Raw genomic sequence first — 25,060 nt, forward strand, 5'->3', positions numbered from 1 at the left:
GTCCAATGGCAGCTAGGCGAGCGGGTATCGCGGCCAATAAGAGTCCGCATTTGGATTCGCCCTATCGTATGCCTGCACCTCGCCCGCTCTCCTCCATTCACTCGGCAGCGCTTTTAGATGACGACCATATCCTCTCTGCCGAACGTTTCGAAGTCTCGCTTATTTCGCGCTTTTCCTGCTCTCCTCTGCTGCACCACACACCAGCCAGCGCGCACACACAGTGAGTGAGTGAGAGAGAGAGAGAGAGAGAGAGAGAGAGAGAGAGAGATGGCGGCGTCGGCTGCTCTGAGAAGCTGCGTGGTGGTGTTCCCGAGCCTCCTCTCTTCTTCCAAATCTCAGTTCGCTAGCTCGCTCGCCCTCCCCGGCACGAACACCTCGTCCCGCATCTCCATGTCGGCCGAGTGGATGCCCGGCCAGCCCCGCCCCCCTTACCTCGATGGCTCCGCTCCTGGGTAAGCGCTCCCTCTGTCCAGGGGCCCCAGAACTTGAGTTCCCCTTGTGCTTGGAAAAATGGCTGTTCCGATTCTTAACCATCGTGCCCTTGTTCTGAATGTATATTAGCGACTTTGGGTTCGACCCGCTTCGACTCGGAGAGGTCCCAGAGAATCTAGAGAGGTTCAAGGAATCCGAGCTCATACACTGCAGGTGGGCGATGCTTGCCGTGGTAAGCCTCTTCTTCCCCTTCTTTCCCATCAGTCTGCTCGACGACTTGCCCATCATTGCCTTGGCAATACCAAGTGGAAATTCGCCAAAAGATGTTATGACTCATTTGCAGAAGCCGGGCTCGGCTACTCTTGATTAGTTTCTTCACATCTACCTACATTAAATTCTCAGCTTATATTTCAGAGACGCGTTAGAGATCTCATTCAAAGATAACTTATGCGTACATTTAAGAATTTTATAATCTTTTCTATATTTCACTGCTTTTACTTTCGTGGAAAAAGTTAAAAACATTTAAATTATTCAGTATTTTTATATTATATATATATATATATATATATATAAATATTAGACATTTTGGATTTTGGATGTGCTTTGTTAAATGTGCAAACATGACATGGTATAACTTGGTGAGTTTAAATGCATATTGCCCTAACTATGATATAATATGGCACATGTAGACATCTATTTTTAAAATTTCTTGCACAACCATGTACTTTATTTGAATTGTTACCTTTTATTTATTTAGTCACATTTAGTTTAACATTTGGCTTGATTTTGTCACATATTTAACATATGATTTTACTTATGCACCAAACAGACTATCATATTTATGTTTTGATTGTTATCGCTTGATTGGCTCAATGATCTGTTCTAAAATAGGGTATTCATTCTTTTATTGAGCAGCTTAGAATGGTCAAGAAAAAAGCTGGTTGTTTCTAAGATTATATGAATATTTTTTAAGGTCTCTCTCTCTCTCTCTCTCTCTCTCTCTCTCTCTCTCTCTCTCTCTCCCTCCCTCCCTCCCTCCCCCGCTTGAGTGATTTTTGCTATATTGTTTGTGTTTGAGTACTACTTACTTTGTGCACATTCTGTGAAAGAATTGTTGTATCTTGGAAGAAAGCTCTGAAGCAGTCTGTGCACGTTGTGGAGCAAATATTTCTCCAGTAACAGCATCTTTAGATGTGCCTCAATCGATAAACTTTTTGTTCCCCTTTTATTTTGCTACTGTCTTGCTAGCCTTTTCCCTACTATATCTAATATTTTCTGCAGCATATGTACAATTCACTATCAACTAGCCAATGCACGGTGTCTCCACTACTGCAATACATGGACGAGAAAAAAAAAATAATGCATATCATTTGTATTTCTATCACGCATCTTTTTTATAACAAAACTCTATGTGGTCAACCAGTTATACTTTTCTACCACTAAATCATGTAATCCTTATTTGATCTGCATTCTAATAGTAGTTATAACATTTTTCAAGTTAAACCAAAGAATATTCCTTTATTCCTATTCAACTTTGGTAAAAAACAGTTTTTTTTATGAGATTTAAATTGATCTATTGATTAGTATTTCAATATTCCTGAGAGAAATTAATTAGTGTTTTAATATGGATCTTAATGTTCAATATTTTCTTAATAAAGGATCTATTGCATAAATTTATTATGATTTTGTCTTCCAAGAAAAAATTTCGCACTCCAACGCTAGCTCGGAATCTAAATTTCTTTGACCAAAAACATCTGATTTTTTTTGTCTGTTCTCAAGTTTGCAAAAATGGCATGTTTTTCCTTTCTTTCTGCTTTTGATGTATAAGGCCCTGTTTGGGAGAGTTGTTGGCAGTAGAGCTTTTGGAAGTAGAGCTGTTAAAAGTAGGGTTGTCTGAAGTAGAGCTTTTATAAAAAACTGTTTGCTGTTTGGTAATTACATTTCTAAAGTGCTGTGGCACTTTAATATATGTTTGGTAAACAAACTGAGAAAGTATTTTTGTGTGACAAAATGACCATGAAGGACACTATTAGTATTATACAACAGAGCATAATAAAATATAATATGTATTAATACATAAAAATATGATATAGTATAATATTACTGTAATGTAATATAATATTATTATAATATAGTACTACAACATTGTGTACTGTAGAATAATAATTTAATATAATATTAAATTATTTATCATAATATATCAATGTATTATGATAAAATATAATATAATATTATATTTACAGTATAATACAATAATAAATGTATAAAATATTATAATTATTAGTGTAAATTTATTTTTCATCCTTCTGATGACCATTTATCTCTCTTACAAATTTTCTAGCTACGTGATAAAATTAGTTAAATTATTACTAATATTTATATTTATTTATTTATTTCATTAAAATATATTTATTATTTATTTTATTTATTTATTTATTCGTTCATTTATATACATATTTATTTATGCATTTATTTATATCTTATTTATTTATTTATTTATTCATTTATATATTTATTTTTTTATGCATTTATTTATTTATTTATTTTCTTTTTCTTTTCTTTTCTTTTTTTTTCCTTTTCTTCTTTTTCTTTCCTTTTTCTTCTTTTTTTTCTTTTCTTTTTCTTTTCTTTTTCTTCTCTTCTTCTCCTTATTTATGCAATTATTTATTTATTTTATTTATTTCTTTATTTTTCTTTTTCTTTTCTTTTCTTCTCTTTTTTTTCTTTTCTTTTCTTCTTTTTTTTCCCTTTTCTTCCCTTTTCTTCTCTTTTTTTCTTTCCTTTTTCCTTTCCTTTTTCTTCTCTTCTTCTTCTTCCTTCCTCCCTTCCCTTCTTCTCTTTTCTTCTCCTCCCCAATTCCGCGGCTGGGACGCCGTGGTTCCGCGGCTGGCGGAGGTCCGGCCACCCCACGACCGAGCTTGGCCGCTCGACTAGCCGGCCGCGCACCACAGGTGGTGTCACGACGACCCAAGGAAGGGTCACCGGCCACGAGTAGTGGCCGATGTAGTGGCTGCCACCATGGGTTCACCAAGAAAAAAAAGGAAAACAGGTGGCGCGTTGAGAAGAAGGAGATAGAGAGGGAGAGAGAGGGAACAGTGAGGGAGAGGAAGAGGCGTGGGATGGAGGTTTTTGGCAAGAAAATAGACTTTTAAATAGGAGTATTTTGGTCAAAAAAAAATAGCTTTCCGATAAAGCTGAAAATAGTATTTTCGGAAAGCTCCAAAATGGAGCTTTTTCCAGAAAACTGTTTTCAGCTTTACAGCTTTTCCGAAATTTTTACCAAACACCTTTTTTTCATTCAAAAGTACTTTTGGAGGGCCAGAAAGTATTTTTTGACACTTCAAAAGCTCTTCCAAATAGGGCCTATGACATTAAGAGAATAAAAGATTTGTTAGGAAAGCCTGAGAGGCTAACATACATAAAAATACATAATTTAGTTAGGGGAGGCTTGGTGTGACATCGACCACCATATCCTACTAAAGCTTTTCTAGGTAATTCCTTTCAACTCAAATTGTTAGTAATGTGCGAAATAGCTAATTTGAAAGATGTGAGACCTCATAAACCCGTGGTGGGTACATTGGGATTGTTTTTCCCCTTTTTTTTTAAGTTCTCGAAACATCCTTCTAGGTTAGCTTAGGTTCGTTTTAATAGTTGACTGGCTAATGGGGTTGGTTTGCGGTTTTGCAGCCAGGGATGTTGGTGCCAGAGGCACTGGGGCTGGGCAACTGGGTGAAGGCTCAAGAGTGGGCAGCGATACCCGGTGGACAGGCAACGTACTTAGGCAACCCAGTCCCTTGGGGCACCCTACCGACCATCCTTGTTATTGAATTCCTCGCCATTGCTTTTGTGGAGCACCAACGCAGCATGGAGAAGGACCCGGAGAAGAAGAAGTACCCAGGTGGAGCCTTTGATCCTCTGGGCTATTCCAAGGATCCCGAAAAACTCAAGGAGTACAAGGTCAAGGAGATCAAGAATGGTCTGGCTTTATCCTCATTTAACTGTTCGGAAATATTGTTTCCTTTCCACATTTAACTGTTCTATGGCTCACGGTTTTTGCTTTTATATGTTTGGTTCATAGGCCGCCTTGCGCTGTTGGCCTTTGTTGGTTTCTGCGTCCAGCAATCAGCTTACCCTGGAACAGGACCGTTGGAGAATCTGGCAAGCCATTTGGCTGATCCATGGCACAACAACATCGGCAATGTCATAATCCCCCGATCCATTATGCCATAAGCTTGTGACCTTTATCCTACTGCACTGTAGAACTTCTTGTGAGCATCTTAGAAGTTGCTGTATCTTGTTGATTCATGTAAGTTGGTGTCACAATATGTATCTGCATTGCCTTGTATTTATCATCATGAAAACATTTTCACATGGAACGTTTCTGCTATGAAGAATCATCCGTATAAAAACTCAGCGAAACACCACACCCTAGTTTGAAATGGTCCGACCCTTTGCCGATTAAGCCAAGAGATCCGACACTTACCCAGTACCTCAATGTCGTGAGCACCATACTCGATCTGCCCAGGAACCTGGGCTTCGGTGGTGGGAGAGAGTTATAGGCAATGGGGTTAGAATGCCTCCCCAGCCTCTCTCTCTCTCTATATAAAAAGAAAAAAGAAAAGTAAAGAAAATCCTCAATGCAACTAAAATCATATGGATAACCCATGGGTGCTAGTAAAAGATGCACCCAGAAAAACAACACTAGCACTGGATCAAATGAACCATGTGGTTTTTCAAACCCTAACAGAAATCATGCAAATTTGCAAAGTTATGACCGTGGTTAAAAAACTCTACGGTGCATGCAAGTATAGTGTCTAAAAAATCTATCCGTTAAAATTTTATAAATCTCTTTTATATTATTTAATTATTTTATTTCTAATATTTCATTAATAGTTTTCTGTATATACTAAATAAATAAATTAAGTTTTAATGCTACTTGGTTCGAGGCATGCTATGAAAGGTGCTTTCTTTAAAATAAATTTTGTCCTGCTTATATATAAATTATTAATGGTGGTCTACTTTCAAGATACAGGGAGCCGGTTTATATTTTTTTTTGACAAATAATAGTTTTCCAGATTTCTACCTTAGCCATTTGGCTATGATTTCCTATCAATTTCATTTTTTCCCCTTGTTTGATTTTGCTTTAGACAGGATGACTTAGTTCTGATCTCGACAACACTGATTAGCTAAAAAGAAGAATTTGAGCAACAGTAAAAGCAATAAAATAATTTTATTTTAGAATCGTGAGAAATAAGTTCTCCTTATATCAAACAATTCAATGCTTGCTGGATGTATGTTAATAAGAACCTACAATAAGTTTATTAGAATTGGCTGTGGAAATTCATCATCCATGTACAGCAATAATAAATTGGTGCATTCGAACCATAATATATAGACAGAAAAAAGAATTTTTTTTATCGATACTAGAATTTATTGGGAAGGGAGCATCAATCCAATTGATTCGAACCATGCAAGATTTTTTAATTAATTTAAACCATTTTTTTAGGCGATTGATTATTTAAAAAATTAATCAAATCAGTGCAGTTTCAAAAATAATCCTAACTCGATCCCAACCGAACCGTGCGCACGTCTAATTATACCGGGGATGCCGTAATGCAACCACGGATTTCGACAAAGCTGACCCTCGAGAAGGATGAAGCCGCAATACCCCCTCTTGGAATTAAATTAATGGTGATAAATTGATTTTAGGGATAAAATCAGGAGAATTTTTTTTTGGCTCTCTTAATCCCGACTCGGGGCTGCGGCAGCACCGGTACACCCGCGCATCTCCGCCCGCCCGCCGGCCCGCCCGTCCGTCCGTCCGTCCGTCCATCTCCTTTCTGGACGGTGAGCGGGAGGGCAAAAGAGGTCTCGTCCCCTTTCCTCCTCCTCCATTTCATCTCTCGGCTGTGCTCGGAGGCGAAAGTTGACTAGGGTTTCTTCATCGAACGGCGGCCTTCTCCGCTCGCTCGCACGCCCCTTGCCCCTTGCTCGCGTCCGACAGCAAGGGAGAAGCGGGATCGATGAATCGGTAGACCACCGATCCTCGATTCTTCTTTTCTCCGTCTTCTTAGCTTCCCCGATATGCGGGTATGGTACGCTTATGCCCCTCCTCCTGCTTTCCCCTCTTCTTCTTCTCCTCCTATGTCTCCTCTCTTTAGTTTGTAGAATTTGTCGTTTGTTAGTAGCAAGCAATCGAGGGGCAGGCCGCCTGCTTTTCTCCTCTACCAGGAGGCACAAACGGCGATGGGATGACCATTGGTGGGTTCTCCCTCGCTCCCTTGCTCCGCTCCTCGTGGCTATTGTCTGTTATTTTTCTGACACCAATCATCGATCATCATCGTGGAAAATTTAATTCCACGCTGCTGCAGAAAGAGAGAGAGAGAGAGAGAGAGAGAGAGAGAGTATAGAAGAGGTGAGCTGCGGGTAGGTTTGTTGGTACGCTGGATCACGGGCGCCGCCGGGCGGGGCTGAGATGGTGGTGGGTCGCCAGGGCGTCGATCCCACGGTCTGCTTCGTCCCTCTTTGCGAGTGGCACCCGCTCTTATTTGGCTTGTAGCACCCAACCCCTCCCCGGCTCCTTCGTACATGTAACCCTCGGATCATCTTGTCTTGTCAATCCTGTGGTCAACCTGTTTCTCTATTCAAGAGTAGAATTGATCTGGGAATTCTACTATTATTTATCATATGGCCTAAGACAAGGTTTTCATGTCGGATATCACGCCTGTGACCATGGAAGTTTCCTGTGAAACCCTGGAGATTGATACCTGCCGGTTTATTGCGAGGCTATGGGAACAAGAGAAAAAAAAAACAGCATGAGATTTTTGTCTTAGAAAAGAAATAAAATATCAAACCACAATATCATATCATCCTTAGAGTCACGGCTTCTCTTTAGAGTTCAATTCCTGTTTGTTCTTTACTCTCCAATCAAGAGATTGGATTTTGATGTTCTTCACTTATGATAATCATTCTATCAGGATCCATGAGCTTCTCTGATTTTCTGATTGCAGCGCTTTGGAAACTGCAAAACTTTCAGCTCCAGACACAACACGCATGTGGCCTCCTGCCATAGTATTTGTTCTCTGATTTTGTAGGTACTGCATGTGTGGGGGTGCCTTTTCCTTCTTGAACCTGACAGAAATGGACTGCTGTGGTTGCTTTGGATTTTTGAGGAAGCCTCGTAGATTCCCGATATCGCTCCGAGGCTCTGGCACCCGGTTCTCCCAAGAGCTCCTTCTGCCGGATAACATGGAAGATGTGGATGGCATCTTGTACAGTGGAGACAGTAGAAATGCAAGTGACAATGGTGTGCATCGGTCCGTTAAGCATTCTGAAGAAATCCTCTTGTCAAGAGCTCGAAATGGCTTGATATGCAGGGAAGTCCCAGTGAAGGAAACTTGGAAAGTTAAACTCTCTGAGGTAGACGAAAATTTTCATTCTGTTCCCCTTCTGCATTATAAAGCTTGCTTTAAATTGATGATTTGAACCTTTCTCTCATGATGTGCCATTTTAAAATCAATCATGGGGCCATAAATATGTTCTCTGATTGTGTTAGCTCATAATTTGGTGTTATCTGCACATTGTTTGAATCTGGTCCCTTATATAGCTGCAGATATAGTAGATAAAAGCTCCTGCTTCCAGTTCACCATGGCTAGTAATTGTATAAGCTTTGCAGTCATAACTATTTTATCGTATTGTGCTTTTGATCCAACCATTTCTTTTTGAAATGTGGGTTTGACAACCTCGGCATTTCTAGGTTTACTGCTTTAACCCATAAAACTGTAACTTCCAGTGTCAAGGATCAAGTATATGGGACACTCTCTTGTGTTCTTTGCAACTGGAACACACACACGCACACAATTCTAATGAAATTTCTTGCAGAATGAGCACTGTTCAGTTTTATTGCTTATATTCCATATCTAGTGATGATGCTAACAGTTGCTTGTTTTTCGTCATTTTTGATGTGCTTCAGGATGAAAATGGAAACAAAATGGTTAATGAATATGTTCGAGAGTGTAAGATTGGTTCGGGCAGTTATGGGAAAGTGGTAAGATTGGCACTATTAACATTAGTTAGTTTAGCTTTTCAAAATAAATAAATTCTTGTTGCAAACAAACAGGTGCTCTACCGAAGCATTAAAGATGGGAGACAATATGCAATCAAGGTACCCAAGTTGTTTCTCATTGTTCTTTTCCCCTTCCATAGATAATACTGATTGTCATTACAGCTATTACTACTTTATTTGGTACCGACTATATTTGTTCAATGCCAATTTTGGTATTTGTTCTTAGGCATTGGAGCGCCTTATGCAAATGCATGTCAATATTTGGTTCAGGCCTCTAAGTAGATCAAATTTGGATCACATTGGGTCCTTCTGAGTCTGATCCATGAACTGAAACTCCCGAGTTTATTTAGTATCCACAAAATTTCAAAAACTAAACCTGCTCCTGAATTGATTATGATTGGTTTTTCTGTCCAATTGCACAGTTCAGTGTAGTTATGAGCTAGAAAATGCATTACGACTAGAGGAGATTTGAAGGAGGTGATGAAGGAAAGGTAGCTTAAGGGGTCAACAGCAGGGTTAGATGGGAAAAGGAAGGGGTGGATGGTGTTAGAAAGGGGTGGGAGAGGGCAAAGGAAGAGGGTGATTGTGTGGTGGATGGGCCGCTAGAGGGATAGCAAATGATTGTATAGGTGGCCAGAGGTCAAGGCAGTCAAAAACATTAATTCTAATAAATATAAGAAATATAAAAATACAGTTAATAGCAAAAAAATGAAAAATAATATATGAGTCAAACGGAAGTACCAACTTGGCAACATTCAATACTAATTCATAGGTCTATCTCATCCTCCATACTCAACGTTGATGCAAAACATTAAGGACCTTATGTGGCTGACTAAGTGGCCAAGTTGTTTTTTTTTCCAAAAAAAAAATGTTGGATGAGAGTGAAATGTGTTGTACATAATATGTAGAAGAATATAAATAGTTTTATATACTTAATAATATTATATATCATACAGGGTTTGGTGAATATTGAACTTGATCAACCCTTACCCAAGTATGGCCTGTTTATTAACTGAGCAATTTTAAGTCATTGCCATGTTTTCAGGTCAAGAATATTTGCCATTTATTGATAATCAGTCATAGTTATATGAAATCTGTGTTTGGATCTCATTTAATTGGCATGCCAAATTTGGTTGTGCATGTAGGCTCATACATTCACTTATTTACTTTCTCAGCACTATTTACTGTAAAACTAGCTAATCTGAACTCTTAAGCAAATCATGATGTTGAGCTTACAATTTGCAGGACATGTCATCTTTAGCAACCTTTGTAATTATGTCAAATGCTTATTGTCTTCAGCCACCTTTGTAATCGTGTCTAGGATTTGCTCCAGAAATCCAATGTAAACAATTATGCTTTATACTTGTAGGTTTTCCACAAATCACATTTGATAAAGTTGAGAGTGGCACCTTCAGAAACAGCCATGACTGATGTTCTCCGGGAGGTGCGTATGCCATTTTGTGGTTACTTAGTATATTTGTGAATGTAAACTATACTTTTTAGGGATTTTCTCTTGTTTTGCTTTGTACTTATTTATGTCTCAGGTAAAGCTAGGTTAATCTTTCCACTTTATTAAGACTATTCTGAGGTCTAGAGGAACCTTTGGCAGTTGCTCCATGATTCTACAAGTGAAAGTTGCATGGCCAAAATGGTCGGTCTACTTGTAAATTGACCTTCTAGGTTTCATGGAAAGGCTTTCTCTTGCCTAAAGTTGCCTTGGCCAAGAATGGGACACCATTTCTAAAGGGTTTTATTTGATGTTACATTAGAGTTGTCTGTAAATCACTGTCAAACTCTGTTGAGTGTTCAACTTTCCAGTATAATTTTTTTAAAAACTCATCAACATCTGCAATTCTACATGATCAATGATGTTGTGCAATTTATAGAGGGTGGAAGCTAGAATAGATGGGAAATAGGAATTCATATCCAAAAATGAAATGAAGGTGGCACCATGAGACTTCAATAGCTGTGCCTTTTCATACCTCTTTTTTCCCTATATAAATGAGATGAGACAAGAGTGAAGAGTGCAATTCTTTTTCTCACTCCCTTAGAAGAAAAATAAGATGAATCAGCGGTTTCTTTTACTAGAGAAGGTACGAGAGGACGAAGAAAGAAGATGATAAGAAGGATTACAAAGTGAAGAATTAGAACGTATATGAGGAAGAAAAGGATGATGGACAATAAAGAAAAGACAAGAAATCTAGTCAACCATATAACTTGATTCTTGTCTTTCCTCTTCCTGAATGGATGGCTTTTAATGAACCTCCGACTTATGGACTACGGAATACTAAACTTCTATGACTAATAGAATACTCTTGACTACAAACTTTACTGAAACTCAATGTGTTTCTGGCTTTTTATTGAATTATTTTGTTTAATTGAAAAAAATGGTGGTAAGCTCAACATTATAATTACAATGATAGAAAAACATTCTTTGCTCAGAGTTGTGTATCAATTTATTGTCCTTTTCTCGCATATTACGTATTCTTTATTTTTTTAAATTTAATGCATGCACTATTTTCTAAATCATTGTAATTTGCAAGTGGCAAGGTATTGTAGAAATCGATGTCCAAAGTGTTATCTTCTGTTTGCAGGCATCCATCATGAAAATGCTGGATCATCCCAATATAGTTAATCTCATTGAGGTGATTGATGACCCAAACACAGATCACTTCTACATGGGTATTTATTAACACTTTTGTCCTATCATTGCACGGGCCTTTTCTGTTTATTTTGTCTTCCCACTTTTAAAAATGTTCTTTATTAGAAACTATGAATTAAATGTATGTGGTTTTACGTCCTTCTCTCTTTTGCAGTTCTAGAATATGTTGAAGGGAAGTGGGTATGTGAGGCTTCTGGTCCAGCTAGTGGTTTAGGAGAAAGTACATCTAGAAGATACTTGCGGGACATAGTTGCAGGTCTTATGTATCTCCACTCTCATGTAAGATGTAAAATTTGTTCTTTGAACATCCATAATCTTTTGCTCGTAGGTCTAAATCAGGGTTAAACTTTATGATATTAGTTTTGTTCATGCTATGGCATTTGACATACATGTCCATGGACAACCATGATATCTAGACTGATTTATCAATGTGCCGTGTATGCGATACATGCCTCTTTATTTATATTGAACCGTTATCATGTTTAAATGACATTTTTTTCTAATATATTTTGTGCTAGTTAATTAGCATGTTGTGAAATAGCTTATTTTTAGTGAGGGTGGCAATGCTTAACTCGTTTAAACCGTTTAACTTGACTCAACGCTTTGTAGATCGTGTTGGATTACCTATTTAATAAAATGGTTAGGTTTGAGTTTGGATTTTTGATTTGTTTAATAAATGGGTTGAGAATTTTTTGGCCTAATTTGTATTTGACCTGCCCCGATTGCCACCCCTAACTTTTTAGTATCTTTTTAAGTTTTAAAATTTTTATTCTTGAATAATGGTCAGACGTAACTTAAGATCTTCTCATAGGGCATTGCATACATGCAAAACGTGTTTGAATGATCAAGGTCTTTATAAATTTGGAAATTAATGGTATTAGAATTTATGGATATGATTTTCTATGATCTCTCAGATGCTCTTCCATTGAGAAGTTGGTGATCTTGATTATAGCATTCCTTCACTCATGGTTTTAATATGCAGAGCAAGAAAATCTGACTTATAAGTTTTCCTATTTGAATTGAACCCTTGGAGGTTTTATTTAATGTATGTTGCTCAGATATATGGTCGATAACCTTAACCGACAAGTTTAATCCAATAACATGAGGTCAGATTTATAAATTGTAATACTCTAAGACCTCACCCAAAAGGGCTAGCTGGAAGATATTATTTGGATCCCTTGATTTTATATAAAAACACAAGATCTACTTAGTGCCAAGGTTTTAAATCCTGTGGGATGGAGGTGTTCTGGTTTTTCAATGGAACGGGATGTCCTGCTGTCCTGTTGCATTCCTCCGGTAGTCCTGATCATGCATCCCGGTAGATATCCTCCATCTCTTTCCCCTTCTTTCCATTATTCCTTTCTTTCTTACTTACCTTCATTTTTCTTTCTTTTCTTTCCTCTGTTCTTTCTTTTTCTTCTAGCTTCTTTTCTTTCTTTTTCTTATCCTTTTATTTCTTTTTTTCTTTTTCTTCTTCTTTCTTTTTTCTTTCTTCTTTCTATCCTTCCTTTCTTTTTTTCTTCTCCTTTCCTTTCTTTGTTTCCTTTTTCTTCTTCTTTCCATTCTTTTTTTTTTCTTCATCTTTCCTTCCTTCCTTTTTCACTTTCTGCTTCTCTTGCATGGATGGGTTTCAAAGTCTCGACCCTCCGGTCCCATTCTTAGCCTTTGTCCTAGCGGCAATCTCAATCATATATCTCGATAGATATCCACCGTCTCTCTCCCTTTCTTTTCATCATTTCTTTATCTTTTCTCTCTTTCTTTCCTTTCTTCTTTCTTTCCTTCCTTTCTTCCTTTCTATTTTTTTCTACCTTTCTTTCTTTTCCTTTTTCTTTCTTTTTCTTATCCCTTTATTTCTTTTTTTTTTCTCTCTTCTTCTTCCTATTTTCTTTCTTTTTTTCCTTCTTTCTTTTTCTTCTCCTTTCCTTCTCTTTTTTTTTCATTTTTCTTCTCTTCTTTCCTTTCATTTTTACCTTTCTTTCATCTTTATTTCCTTTATTTCCTCTTTCTTCTTCTCTTGCCACATAGATGGGTTTCAGAGTTCCAACTCGATCCCGGTCCTATTTTGTCATAGGAATTGGATGGGACGATCGAGATTCCTAGGGGCACAATAGAGCCGAGCCAAGCCGAGTTGAGTATCTAGAGGCTTGAGCTCAACTATATTCAAAATACTCAGGCTTGAAATTTGACTCGACATTGATCAAGCTAGAATATCCAATTTCGGACTCGATTAGACTCAAATATCCTCCGAGCCATACTCAAGCTCAAGTTATAATTAAAAAATATGGTTAGAAGTTAGGAGTTAGGTCAGATTAAAAAAATAAATATTTTATTTTAAAATTTTAAATTAATGATATATAATATAAATATAATATAATATAATATTACCATGTATATATACTCGACTAGGCTTGCGACTCTTTGAGCTGAGTATTTTGCTACTCGAGTTTGACTTGAAAAGCTATTCGAGCTAGTCGAGCTAGTCGAGCTCGGTAATAGCCAAGTTGAGCTGAGCTTGGGCTTGAGTTGAGCTCGAACAGCTCTCAAGTTGCTCGGCTCATTAGCACTCTTAGGGATGAAAACCTTGCTTAGTGAATAACTGATGTTGGACTAAACATATGTTTGCGCGAATCCTCATATATGCCTTTATTTAGGCCCTGGCATCTAGCTAGGCTAAAGATGGGCTAAAGGTCCAATCTATTCAAATCCAATCACAAATACTACGACTAACTGTTTATCTAAAAAAATACCACGATCAGCCGTGATCAACCTAAATGGGCCCATGCTTTATTGTCCCTTAGTCCACATTTGCCATAAGTGAATTCCGCTATGATACCATTTGTAACAATCCAAGATCTTGCCCAAAAGAGCTAGCTCGAAGGTGTTGTTTGGGTTCCTTGGTCCCGTATAAGTAGCCAAAATTTATCCAGGGCATAGCTAATGTGGGACTAAACACATGCCCACATGGGTTCTCACGTAAATCAATTTGGTCCAACAAAGTCTAATAACATTTGGATTTCTGATTTGATGCTCATCTCCTGGTCAATGCAGCTGCAGATGTATGCTATGAAATCTAGAAGGGTGGTTAGTGGGTTCTTTACTAGTCATTTAGAAATTTATGCAACCAAAAAGTGGCCGCTTGATGTTTCCCTAGACTTCAAAAGGTAGAAAATGTGAAAAAAAAAAGATGAGCGTGATGAGGGAAATCACATTGACTTTGAGGCTGAATTATAAGCTAGAGAGCCAACTTGAAGCACAATCCTCAAATGATTCTTAAAATCAAAGAGAAAAGAAACAAAAACAAAATTGTCACACTAATAAGTTAGAACTCTTTAGATAATTGCAAGTCTGCTTTGAAAGTGCATGTAAGAGTTTGAGGCCTATAGATCGACTATCAGAGATAGCTGATATTTGATGTATGGGAACAACCTGAGAGTGCATTTCTCACTTCCTAACTGTTGTGTCAAATTTGATTCATATTGTATACTAGGAATTTCCAGAATATAAAGAATTCTACACTTGAATATTTGCCTAGGATGTTTACTTATTCATGTTAGCGAATAGGATATTTACTAATTTGTGCTAGTGAATAGGTAATAATGCTTTTGAAAGAAGTGATTCAACTCCTGTTTGAAACATTTACAGCTCTTTCTATCATTGTGTTTATTATTACTGTCATTATCTTGGTCATTTTTCTCATGTGCAGAATATTGTCCATGGGGATATTAAACCTGATAACCTCTTGGTGACAAGAAATGGCAAAGTAAAAATCGGAGATTTCAGTGTTAGCCAGGTTTTTGAGGTAATATTGGCATATTGTTATTTTGTACGGATTTTTAATGGGATGGAACAGAATTAGGTGGTGTTAAAATACAGAAAGAATGAGGTGGAAGATAAAATGTTTGTCTCTGCCATTCATTGTCTGATCTTTTGCATACTCTTACTAATTGTTATTTCATAATTGGTGGACAGCATATAGGTGAATATGGTAGCTGATTAATTTTGGCAAGCCCATTTTTTTTTTTAAACATACTTTATTACCAAACAATCATAACATATAATCACCAAAAGATGTGTATTTTCCTGCATTTATAATATGTTTTTGTCGCATTTCTCTTTATTTGTGCCTTTTTGTTTTGGATTTTTATCTTTTTTTTGGTTGGGTTGGGGGGGGGGGGGGTGTGGCGGGTAATTATTGTATACTCTCTGTAGTACCTTGCTGTTTGTCCTGCTAAAGATTAATGTTGTTCCGTTCAAGAATCTAAATTTGCTCAGATGCCTGTTTCATATTGAAATACTATCTGCTATACTTTGGTGAAGCTGTCTAAATGCAGATGGTCTCCCTGGATGCAGTCCTTTAGGCACAGGCTGCCTGACGACGATATTGGCAATTGGGTATCCAGATAACATGCAGGGATGTGATGTCCAAACAGCTGCATAATATTGTATTATGTATGAAATATTTCTAATTTTCCGTAATATAATGCATGATTATAAGGAAATAACCATAGCTACAGCATTAGTTCATTTTGTCATCTGTCAGTTCCATTTCCAGTGCCTGCATGCCCTGGAACATTGCCTGAGTCTCACGAGTTAAATCCCTATTTATGCAATCACTCGACTTTTTTCCCGTCTATTGCAGATTGTCTCCTTAACCGTGCATCTACTTTTTTGCCTATTTTTTTTTAACATAGATCTATGACCAATCGATCCTAAAGCTGCAAATTCTCCAACCATCTCATCCCTCTCTCCAATAAGAAGTAAATATAAAACAATGTACTGGCATTAAGGATATAATTTAACTGATATTAAGCATATGTATCTGTTATTTATGATGTATCTTAACCCCTTTTTACATTTTTTAAGGTGAAAAATAATGAATAATATTATATGACTGTTTTCTAATTGAAATTCATAGTAATGAAATAATAAAATCCGAAGTTATATGTCAGACTAAAAGGCTACACATAATTCTATATTTTTTCTCCTCTTGTCCTAGGAGTTATGGGGGCATGGATCTGAATGGGGATAGGATCTCCGCAACAACTGGGATGAGAGAGAGAAGAACTACTAACTGGATTTCTTTGTTCTTCCTCTTCTTTAGGCTTCTGCTACTGCATTCTTTTGTTCATCTTAAATAAGGATGGTCCTAGGGAATATAGATAAAGACTCTTCTTATTGTTGCAAGTGGTGGGTGCTCACAGATTAAGTTTGTATTTTCCTTTTGGAGACTGAATCCTTGAACTTGTTGAGGTCAGACTATTTCCGCTTTTGATCTTATTTGTCTAAGTTCTTATTCTATACCATACAGGGGATGGCCCAGTGATGTTTAGTACATGGATCATGACACTTTGATAGTCCAATTTTATGTGAGAATTGACCTGGAAAGGTCCCAATACAGGGCCAGTTTGGGCTGGTCCAAGGTATCATTATAAGAGTAGTTTTAGGTCTTAAGCCTATGCCCTTAACCCTTTTAATCCTTTCCTTGTATCAGTAAACATTATACGAAAATAGATTTGGAAAATATATTGTATTTGCACCTTTGCGGTGGATTCAAGTAATTTGGAGTCTGCTTGCTTAATGAAAAGCTCACATTTTTTTTCTTGTTTTCGCTTTCTCGGTTGTCAATGGTCCGCAAATCTTTTCATGTATTTGTTTTCACATGTTCATCTTTGCTAGTATGGTAATCTTTGCGCTTTTCAGTTATATTTGTTTGATGGTGCTTCTTCTTCATACCCCATTTGGGTGTCCATCCGAATGCGATTTTGTGCAGTTTGGGTGGAGCACTCTTTTAAAATGTGATTGCATGTCACATTCTTTTTGTAGTCTTCTGTTAGGATCTCAAATCCAGTGTTAAATTGCTAGTGCTTTACCAATCAGTTGGTTGAACTCCATGACTTAAAAGCGATAAGTTGATTTTTAAATTGCAGGATGATAATGATGTGCTCCGGAGATCTCCAGGCACTCCTGTCTTTACTGCACCAGAATGCTGCTTAGGTAATATGGTAGTTTAGACTTTGAAACACGACAGCATTCTAACAGCCATTGCCACTCACTGTTGACTAAATGATACCATGGTGTTCGCTATATGCCTTCTATGCAGGTTTGACCCACCATGGTAAAGCTGCCGACACATGGGCTGTAGGTGTTACTTTGTATTGTATGGTTTTGGGTCAGTATCCATTTCTCGGGGATACGCTGCAGGACACTTATGATAAGGTGTGGACTTGTGGTGACTCTTTTCTCTTTTGCTGATTATCTAACAAACATCTAGCCTAATGTAACTGTGGCATGTCCGCTAGATCGTTAATAACCCATTGTTCATGCCTGATGACATCAATCCTCAACTGAAGAGCTTGTTGGAAGGGCTTCTTTGTAAAGGTTAGTGAATATCCTACAATACACATTTCCTGTTTTTAGATGTATGCTCCAGATAGTCCCACAATTGATTCTTCCATACATGCTTGCTTTCGTTGTTTACAGATCCCAAACGCCGGATCACCTTGCGTGCTGTAGCAGAGCATCCTTGGGTCATTGGAGAGGAGGGGCCAATCCCTGAGTACTTCTGCTGGTGCAGGCGAAAATCTTCTTCATGAAAGAACTCGCACAAGTTACTGAGGAATGTAAATTGGACTTTACGCTGGAAATGGCTCGCTAACCCGCTGGTCAAGGCTCGATGGAAAAGCTAGTGGAAGCACCAAAGTGACTTACAAGATATGGAAATGAGAGCTTTTAGAGGTAGACAGCGCGCGCTATGGAGGAGGAATATTGATATGACAGCTGAATGAATTGGTTTTTGTTTTTGTTATCATATCTTTCATTTTACCGGCCGCGTGAGAGGAGAGTTGTTTTAAAATGGCACGAGCCCCCCACCAAAAAAAAAAAAAAAAAAGAAAACAAAAGTGCGGTGTGGTTTCGTTACGTTGGGTTGTTTGAGAGCTTGCATCTGTACATTTTGATGGGAGAGTTGTGCGTGTTTATTCTAGAATTTATTGAGTTGTCAAAATGTTTAGAATAAGTTGAAAATTAAAGTAAATTGTTTGATTTTTTTCTGTAATAAAAAAACTATTCTTAACCTATTATAGTAAGTTTTGTACAATAATGTTATTATTTGTGACAATATCTAAATTATGACGAAATTCAACATACTAAATGCATGCACCTATCCCTCCAATGGAAAGCACAAAATTCTAGTTAAATTTTCATTAGCCCTTCAAAATTTATTCCACAACCAAATACTATTTAAAAAAGTTTAAAAAATTCATGAGGAAGATTTATTGATCAGTGAAAAGCAATTTCTATCTGAAATTTTTTTGGTAGTTTTGAGATGCAGTACTTCTTCAGGTCGGATAGCTGGTCGTAATAGTGCCGATAAAAAGATTTTGAACCTTTCTAAAATCAAAAAGAAAGATTCAAAATTTTTAAAAAAATTATATTGAAAAATAATCTGTATGGAGTGATCTATAACTGTTCTTTTTGTATTGAATGGTCTGTGGAAATTTGTAAGATTATAGCCGGTGAAGAGATCAAGAGTAATCCATTCCGGAAAATACTTTATTTATCAGCTGGAAAGGTGGCGACGTGGCTTTATCCTTCAGGGCGCCGCGAAGAACAAAATTTCGTGAGGATGTCAGTCTATCCTATGAGTAAAAAGGCTGTTTGGCAGGATAACCATGGAATAAAGCCCTTATTCTGTGATTTTACCGCTGCCAAACAGTGCATTAACGTGTTAGCAAATTGATTAAAAAACGTGATGACCTCCCTTGTTAGTGAGGTGAAAAATGTCCTTCCTGGTACTAATTTTCAGGTGCAGAAGAGATTTGAGTTTTACGCTGAACGGTGTGACAGGGATGCTGAAGCTTGACAATGAGAAAGCTTGCGATCTTCTAGATTGGGATCCATTGAGTGAGGTGATTTGAGCAAGGCGTTTCGGTGACTCGGATTTCTTGGATCGCGGGAGTGGAACTCATCTAAAGTACCTGCAGCGGTGAGCGGGGGCAGCAGGGTCCTACTATCGAATATTGGCGTCAAGGAAACCCCATATGACCATATATATATCTCCTCTGCTAGCTGTTCGTCTTAACAGCTGATTATCTGCACCGAATGTTGTTGTGAGTGGAGGAATGGAGGCTAATCAAGGGTGTCGGTTGTAAGATTATTACACTCCTCTTCTGCTCTCCGAAGGACCATGATATTAGATGTTCGAAGATAATTTTATGTTGCCTTGAAGGTATGAACGAGTGTCTTGGTGTGCCTAGGCCAAGGGCGTAGAATTTACCTCTGCAATATCTGGGGCTACTGCTTTCAGATCGATCGTATGCTAAATCACTTTGGATGCAAAATGTGTTTCGAGTTAATGTCAATTTCTTAAGAAATAAAAGTTTGAAACTTTTTAAGCACAGCCATGAGTTTTAGGTGCTGATTTCATTTGTTGTCTACTCTACGCAACGACTTTGTTTCGTCCTCTTCCAACTCAATGTGATCAGCAGTACACTGGCGTCTCTCTCTTTAAAATGGCATGTGGATCTTCCATCCCAATGGGAAAGGTCCATTTGGTTTCCACTGCAGGCTAAATTGTTGAGAATATATATTTTATATCATCATCAGAAGATGATTCTTTTTTTTGTATTGTTTTTTTCCGATGCCATCCTTTGAATGGTCTGGCCCTTTGAACTTGCATACCACAGTCGGTCAAGCATACCGGCAGCAAATGTTTACCGGCCTGTTCGGAAGAATGAAGAGGATTTTTCTTTGTGGGGCAGGACATGTGGTTTGACATATATAAACTGACGACTTTGCTAGCTTTGATGCTGAAGTAGAAATCCGGCAGCTAATATCTTCATAGCCGCCTGCGAACAGGCGTCGTATTTGAATTAGCTGCATCCATGATCGAGAGCAGCTTGCTTGCAACAGACTACAGAGACCTGGTCGCAGCCTCGTCGCAATCATCCAGTCCAACTGCCAGTAGTAATATTCGCTCAACTCTTTCTGCGGCGGAAAAATCAACCGTATAGGTAAAAGATATATGTGCAGAAATTTTAATATCGAACCCTCCGAGCGTACACGTAAAAGATACGTGCAGTAATGTTTCTCGAATAAGAGAGCGAATATATATATAAATTAATGAGCTGCCCAACCAGCTGGTCGGAAACGAACGACACGGGAAAGCGATATACCCCAACGTGACGCCCATGTGCCTCATTTTGTTTTGTGGACTCGATCCGCACCCCCCCCCCCCCCCCCCCCCCCCTCCTCTTCAATCGGAGCAGTCAGAGATGGAGTAGCTTGGACTTGACTGACCATAGGTGAGGGCGGCGAAAACGGAAGTTCAATTCAACAGGCTCTTGACTTTTTCCTCGGCTAGGAATTATGTTTGATCTCGCAGGCTCTTTCGCGCGAGGTCTTCCACCCGATGGATCCCCGGTGCTTGCTTGGGTTAGACTCGGCGAGCGTCCACGGCCGTCGATCTCGCTCGATGACCGGATCTGCTAACCGGTGCCGGAAGGAACTACTCTCTCCTCCTAAATATTTATTAGTCGGCGCCAGCCACACGCACGCACGGCTAGCTCGTGCCACATGGATCAAACGAGATGCTTCCTGGAATATTCCAGATCGACCAACCATACCCGCGAAATTTGCGTGCGGCATGGTGACCGTGACAAGCAACCTTGTCTATTTTTTTGGGTCCGTCTAGCACAAATAAGACATGGAAATTTGAAAAATGAAGTTGCTGACTCCGCCGGCCATGCATCTTAATTTACTTCCACAAAACCTCCACGCCCCACCAGGAATTAAGTACTGCAACTCCGGCGCGGTACTGAAATATCGGAGGCATGCTTGCCTCTATTCCTGGATTTTACTTTTGCTGATTTATCGGGGCACAAATTCTGTGATTATTTTACTTTCTCTTTTTTGGTTAAATTATGATTATTTTACTTAAAAGAATTTTCATTGCGTTAAGTGATTTTTCATGGTATTCGTAATTGCTTCCGTGATGTTTACTGATGCAATTCTTGCACTGCCGGACTGACACGACTTTTTCGTGGAAGAGGTTTTTCTGTTTCCTATATTCTTCTAATTAAATATTATTTTTGGACCAAGAAGATCATGGCTTGGCAGCGCCGGCGAGGAGAGCAGAAGTTAGCCATCCGATAGTTTCCTACTTATTGTGAAGTTACACTATTGCAAAACACAAAAGTCTCTGCCCTATCTGATGCAATTCTGAATTCCTATGGAGGTGGTCAAATTTCGAGCTCGATCCACCGCGACGCTGCTGGTCTTTCGGGTGGAGTTATATTGGGTTGGGATCAGTGACATCTTGCGTTTATGATTCTTCTTAGATAGAGAGCTAGTCAAAATCTTATTCGAAAAAAAAAAATTTGGTTTGACTTGCCAATTTTAACCTCCAAATGATGGAATTTGTGCTTGATCGTAAATTCAAAAAAAATCATATCAATCGGACATCGTATGACTAAATTATAGCATTCGTAAGTTTGGCCTATGACTCGGCTTTCCGATGTAGCTGATCTCGCTCTTCAATCATATCTAGTCCTACTCATAATGGCCAAAGTAGTTCATATCGAGTCTAGGGATCCTTCTGGATCATAATGAGGTGGTCAAGGATAACTGAAGTTGCATTAAATGCTTCTCATAACCCGATCCAATTATTAAATGGGTCAAAATGGGTTAAACGGGTTAAATGGGTCAAAGGTTTAACCTGAACCTAACCCATTTAATAAATAGGTCTAGCCAGGTTGACCCATTTACAATCCAATCCATTTATGTCAAACTCAAACCTATTTAAAGTAGGTTGTTCGCAAGTCGGATTGACGGGTCAGGTCATAAATATGAGCATTTTGCGGACCCTCCACCACCTCCATGTGGACATGGGCATGATTGCTGATGGAGAAAATTTTGGACATCTTGACTCCATCTTAGAACGACCTTCTTGACCTCGGTATTAACTAAGGTGAACAACTTTGATGAAAATCGAGGTGTCACTCAGCTCGAGTTAGTAATAACTAGCAGTTATGACGACAATGTAGTCAATTCACGATTTGGCGTAATTGATGCCATGGGCTGCTCATGTAGGACGATTACCATGTTGTTAATGTGTAGTCGTTGTTAAGGGCCTGACCAAAATGGACAGCACGACTGCATTGCTCTTCAACACCTGTGGTGATCTGGAGTACCCATTCATCGATTATGTGGCGAAAGGAGCGAACAAGCTGGTACTATAAATGCATCGCCTTGGGCAAGACACCTCCTCTCCTCCTTATCATCATCATTGTAACCATCCATTTCAGTCCAGAACTGATCGAGCATGCATACTCGATCATAACATCAAGTGCCAGGATTGCCCCAAGCTCCTTTTTGATATGGTGTGTCCCCTCACCTACATGGAGGATGCCATATTTCATGGCACCATTGACACCAATAGCGACCAAAGAATTTTCTCCCATTTTTAGATTAAGTTTTGAACTTATTGAGAGTGTTTAGGGGTATGCTTGGGATTCTATTCGAATTGAGGGCCATTTTCTGAATTACACTAGTTTTTTTGCCGATTCTATATACACCCCCCCTATTGCTAAGGACACCCCCAAAAACCAAAAAAAAAATACCCAAACTAACCTTTAGTGTAATTACCATATTGCCCTTGAAATTTTCTCATACACCCCCCTTCCTCCTCCTCCGTTTCGTTTTGAAAAGAAAAAAAAAAACACCCCTCAAACCCCCCTTAAACCCCTCGATCCATTTACATCGTTTAGGCGATCTTTGAAGGAGATTTAAGCCCCATTCGAAGCATGGACAAGCAACTAGTGATTTGGGACGAAGAATCGGCCGCAAAGGTACGTGTTCCACCTTGTTTCGAAATTTTTTTTTTTTCACGGTTCGTGCTCCGTTCGGCACTGGATCGCCGAACAAAAGGCTTCTGTTCGGCTGAACAGTGCCGAACAGAAGCCTTCTGTTCGGCAACCCTCAACCGAACAGATCTGTTCGGCTGCACAGTGCCGAACAGAAGGCTTCTGTCCGGCACTGTTCAGCCGAACAGAAGCCTTTTGTTCGACGATCCAGTGCCGAACGGAGCACGAACCGTGAAAAAAAAAAATTTCGGGAGAAGCCGGCGAGGTGGTTCCGGGAGAAGCCGGCGAGGTGGTTGGAGATCGGGAGAATGCCGGCGACGAGAGGGAGAAGGGGGAACGGGGGGGTTTTGGGCGTTGGCGAGGTGTTTTGGAGGGGAAGAGCGGGGTGGGGGGGGGGTTTGGGGGGTGTAGAGAGCAATTTAGGTGAGGGGGTGGGGAGGGTGGGGGGTAATTTAGGAATTTTAAATTTTTTAGGGGTGTCCTTAGCAAATGGGGGGGTGTAGAGAGTATTTAATTTTTTTTTAATTTTTGGGGGGTGTCCTGAGCAATAGGGGGGGTGTATATAGAACCACCCGAGAATTTTACATCAGGCATTCAGTTGGGAGTCCCATCAGTTCAGAAGCAGAACAACAACATGCGAGCCAATGCTGCAATCAGCCATCGAGCATAGAGCATCCATTGCACCTTCCTCACCAAGTCTTGCCATTTAATTACCTTCGCTTCCTCCTAGAAAGGTAGCCCAATAGGCATCCAATTCTCCAATTCCAACTATAATTTGATCTGTTCCTCTCGTGCGTGAATCTCAAGGAGTGAGATTGGAGCTGTGAACATGGAAGGCGATGGGACTGAAACTTGACGGTGGAGGAATGACGGTGCAGGGAGCCCATGTTGATGCCGCTTCATGGGTCAGGCAGAAAGGCGATGGGACTGAAACTTGACGGTGGAGGAATGAGGGTGCAGGGAGCCCATGTTGATGCCGCTTCATGGGTCAGGCAGACAATGCGAGGTTGGTGCATGGCACCCGCAGCTCTAGGCATGATCCCTTTGAGTCGGAGTGGGAGAAGTTAGGGCTCATTTGGTTCGGAAAAAAAAGAAGGGAGGAAAGTGTGGTCGATGAAAAAGTAATGAGATGTCTCTTATTTGGTTGGAGTTTTAAAGGAGAGAGACGGAAAAGTTGTATTCACATGAGAATATGATTCCCACATTTTATTCAAAAGTCTTTTCCATGAGAAACACGGAAAAGTTACGCGAGAATTACTCCATTTTTACTTTTTTTCTAAAAGGCCCTTCAGCATTAAAGAAGCATTAAAGTGTCATTAAATATCTAATTTTTATTAGGGGCATAATAGAAATTATATATAACTTTTCTAGAAAAGTGGATGGCCAACCAAACATAAGCACTTTGAAAATTTGTCACTTTCCTATGATCAATTAAACATGCCAAAATTACATTTGTAGGTATTCTCTTTCTAAAAATTTGTTTTACAAAAATTATATTTTTAGAAAAAAAATTGTTTTCCGCGAACCAAACGAGTCCTTAGAGTATTGACAACCGTATGCCGAACATCTTAATATCCCAAAGCTACCGCACCAACAAGACTAATCTTGGAATTCAACATATGGGCATACGAGAGTTATGCGCCGACTTATACTACCACCTGGAGGTGGTAGATTAGCTATATTGGCAAAAATTATAATTTAAGATATTTAATTGAAATTTTTGAAGTCCAAGAGGTTTATGCGCAAATAGGTAAAATTCATGAGGTGTAGGTGTAATTTTGTGGAATATTTTTTTTCAGCTCGAGAGGATGGGCATGAAAGCCAGATTTGTCTACTTTTTAATAAATTCTTAATGATCGGCACTAGTATAATTATGATTTTCCCTAAGGTTTAGTAAATCATTAATGATTGATATAAAAAAAAAAATCAAAATCACATTGCAATTTTGGTAACCCATAACACCATCCTTTTTTTTTTTTAAAGTAAACTGGCATCGTGTTTTCAAAAATAGAGATTATTTTCTACGTGTACCGCATGCCC

At 38.9% G+C, this 25,060-nt stretch overlaps 2 protein-coding genes across 6 annotated transcripts; both read left to right on the forward strand.

Annotated features, from left to right (window-relative positions):
* Positions 1-135: 135 nt before the first annotated feature.
* LOC103719712 (chlorophyll a-b binding protein 6, chloroplastic) lies at positions 136-4,829 on the forward strand. 2 transcript variants are annotated; one of them, XM_026809646.2, is made up of 5 exons: positions 136-226; positions 257-452; positions 562-664; positions 4,120-4,408; positions 4,511-4,829. In XM_026809646.2, the coding sequence occupies exons 2-5, from the start codon at positions 268-270 to the stop codon at positions 4,660-4,662; spliced, it is 729 nt and encodes a 242-aa protein (XP_026665447.1). In that variant the 5' UTR covers positions 136-226; positions 257-267; the 3' UTR covers positions 4,663-4,829. The 2 variants fall into 2 exon arrangements, with proteins under 2 accessions (XP_026665447.1, XP_008807305.1); XM_008809083.4 differs by having other exon boundaries at positions 141-452.
* Positions 4,830-6,071: 1,242 nt separating this feature from the next.
* Positions 6,072-18,252, forward strand: LOC103719719 (serine/threonine-protein kinase GRIK2-like). Of its 4 annotated transcripts, none has more exons than XM_008809105.4 (12): positions 6,080-6,527; positions 7,443-7,851; positions 8,405-8,479; positions 8,552-8,596; positions 9,867-9,941; positions 11,092-11,179; positions 11,314-11,438; positions 14,863-14,958; positions 17,087-17,153; positions 17,260-17,375; positions 17,459-17,537; positions 17,640-18,252. In XM_008809105.4, the coding sequence occupies exons 2-12, from the start codon at positions 7,534-7,536 to the stop codon at positions 17,750-17,752; spliced, it is 1,197 nt and encodes a 398-aa protein (XP_008807327.1). In that variant the 5' UTR covers positions 6,080-6,527; positions 7,443-7,533; the 3' UTR covers positions 17,753-18,252. The 4 variants fall into 4 exon arrangements, with proteins under 4 accessions (XP_026665455.1, XP_008807327.1, XP_026665452.1 ...); XM_026809651.2 differs by having other exon boundaries at positions 6,080-6,300; XM_008809097.4 differs by having other exon boundaries at positions 6,081-6,522.
* Positions 18,253-25,060: the final 6,808 nt, after the last annotated feature.

The sequence above is a fragment of the Phoenix dactylifera genome, chromosome 18, assembly GCF_009389715.1.
Source record: "Phoenix dactylifera cultivar Barhee BC4 chromosome 18, palm_55x_up_171113_PBpolish2nd_filt_p, whole genome shotgun sequence".
NCBI lineage: Eukaryota > Viridiplantae > Streptophyta > Magnoliopsida > Arecales > Arecaceae > Phoenix > Phoenix dactylifera.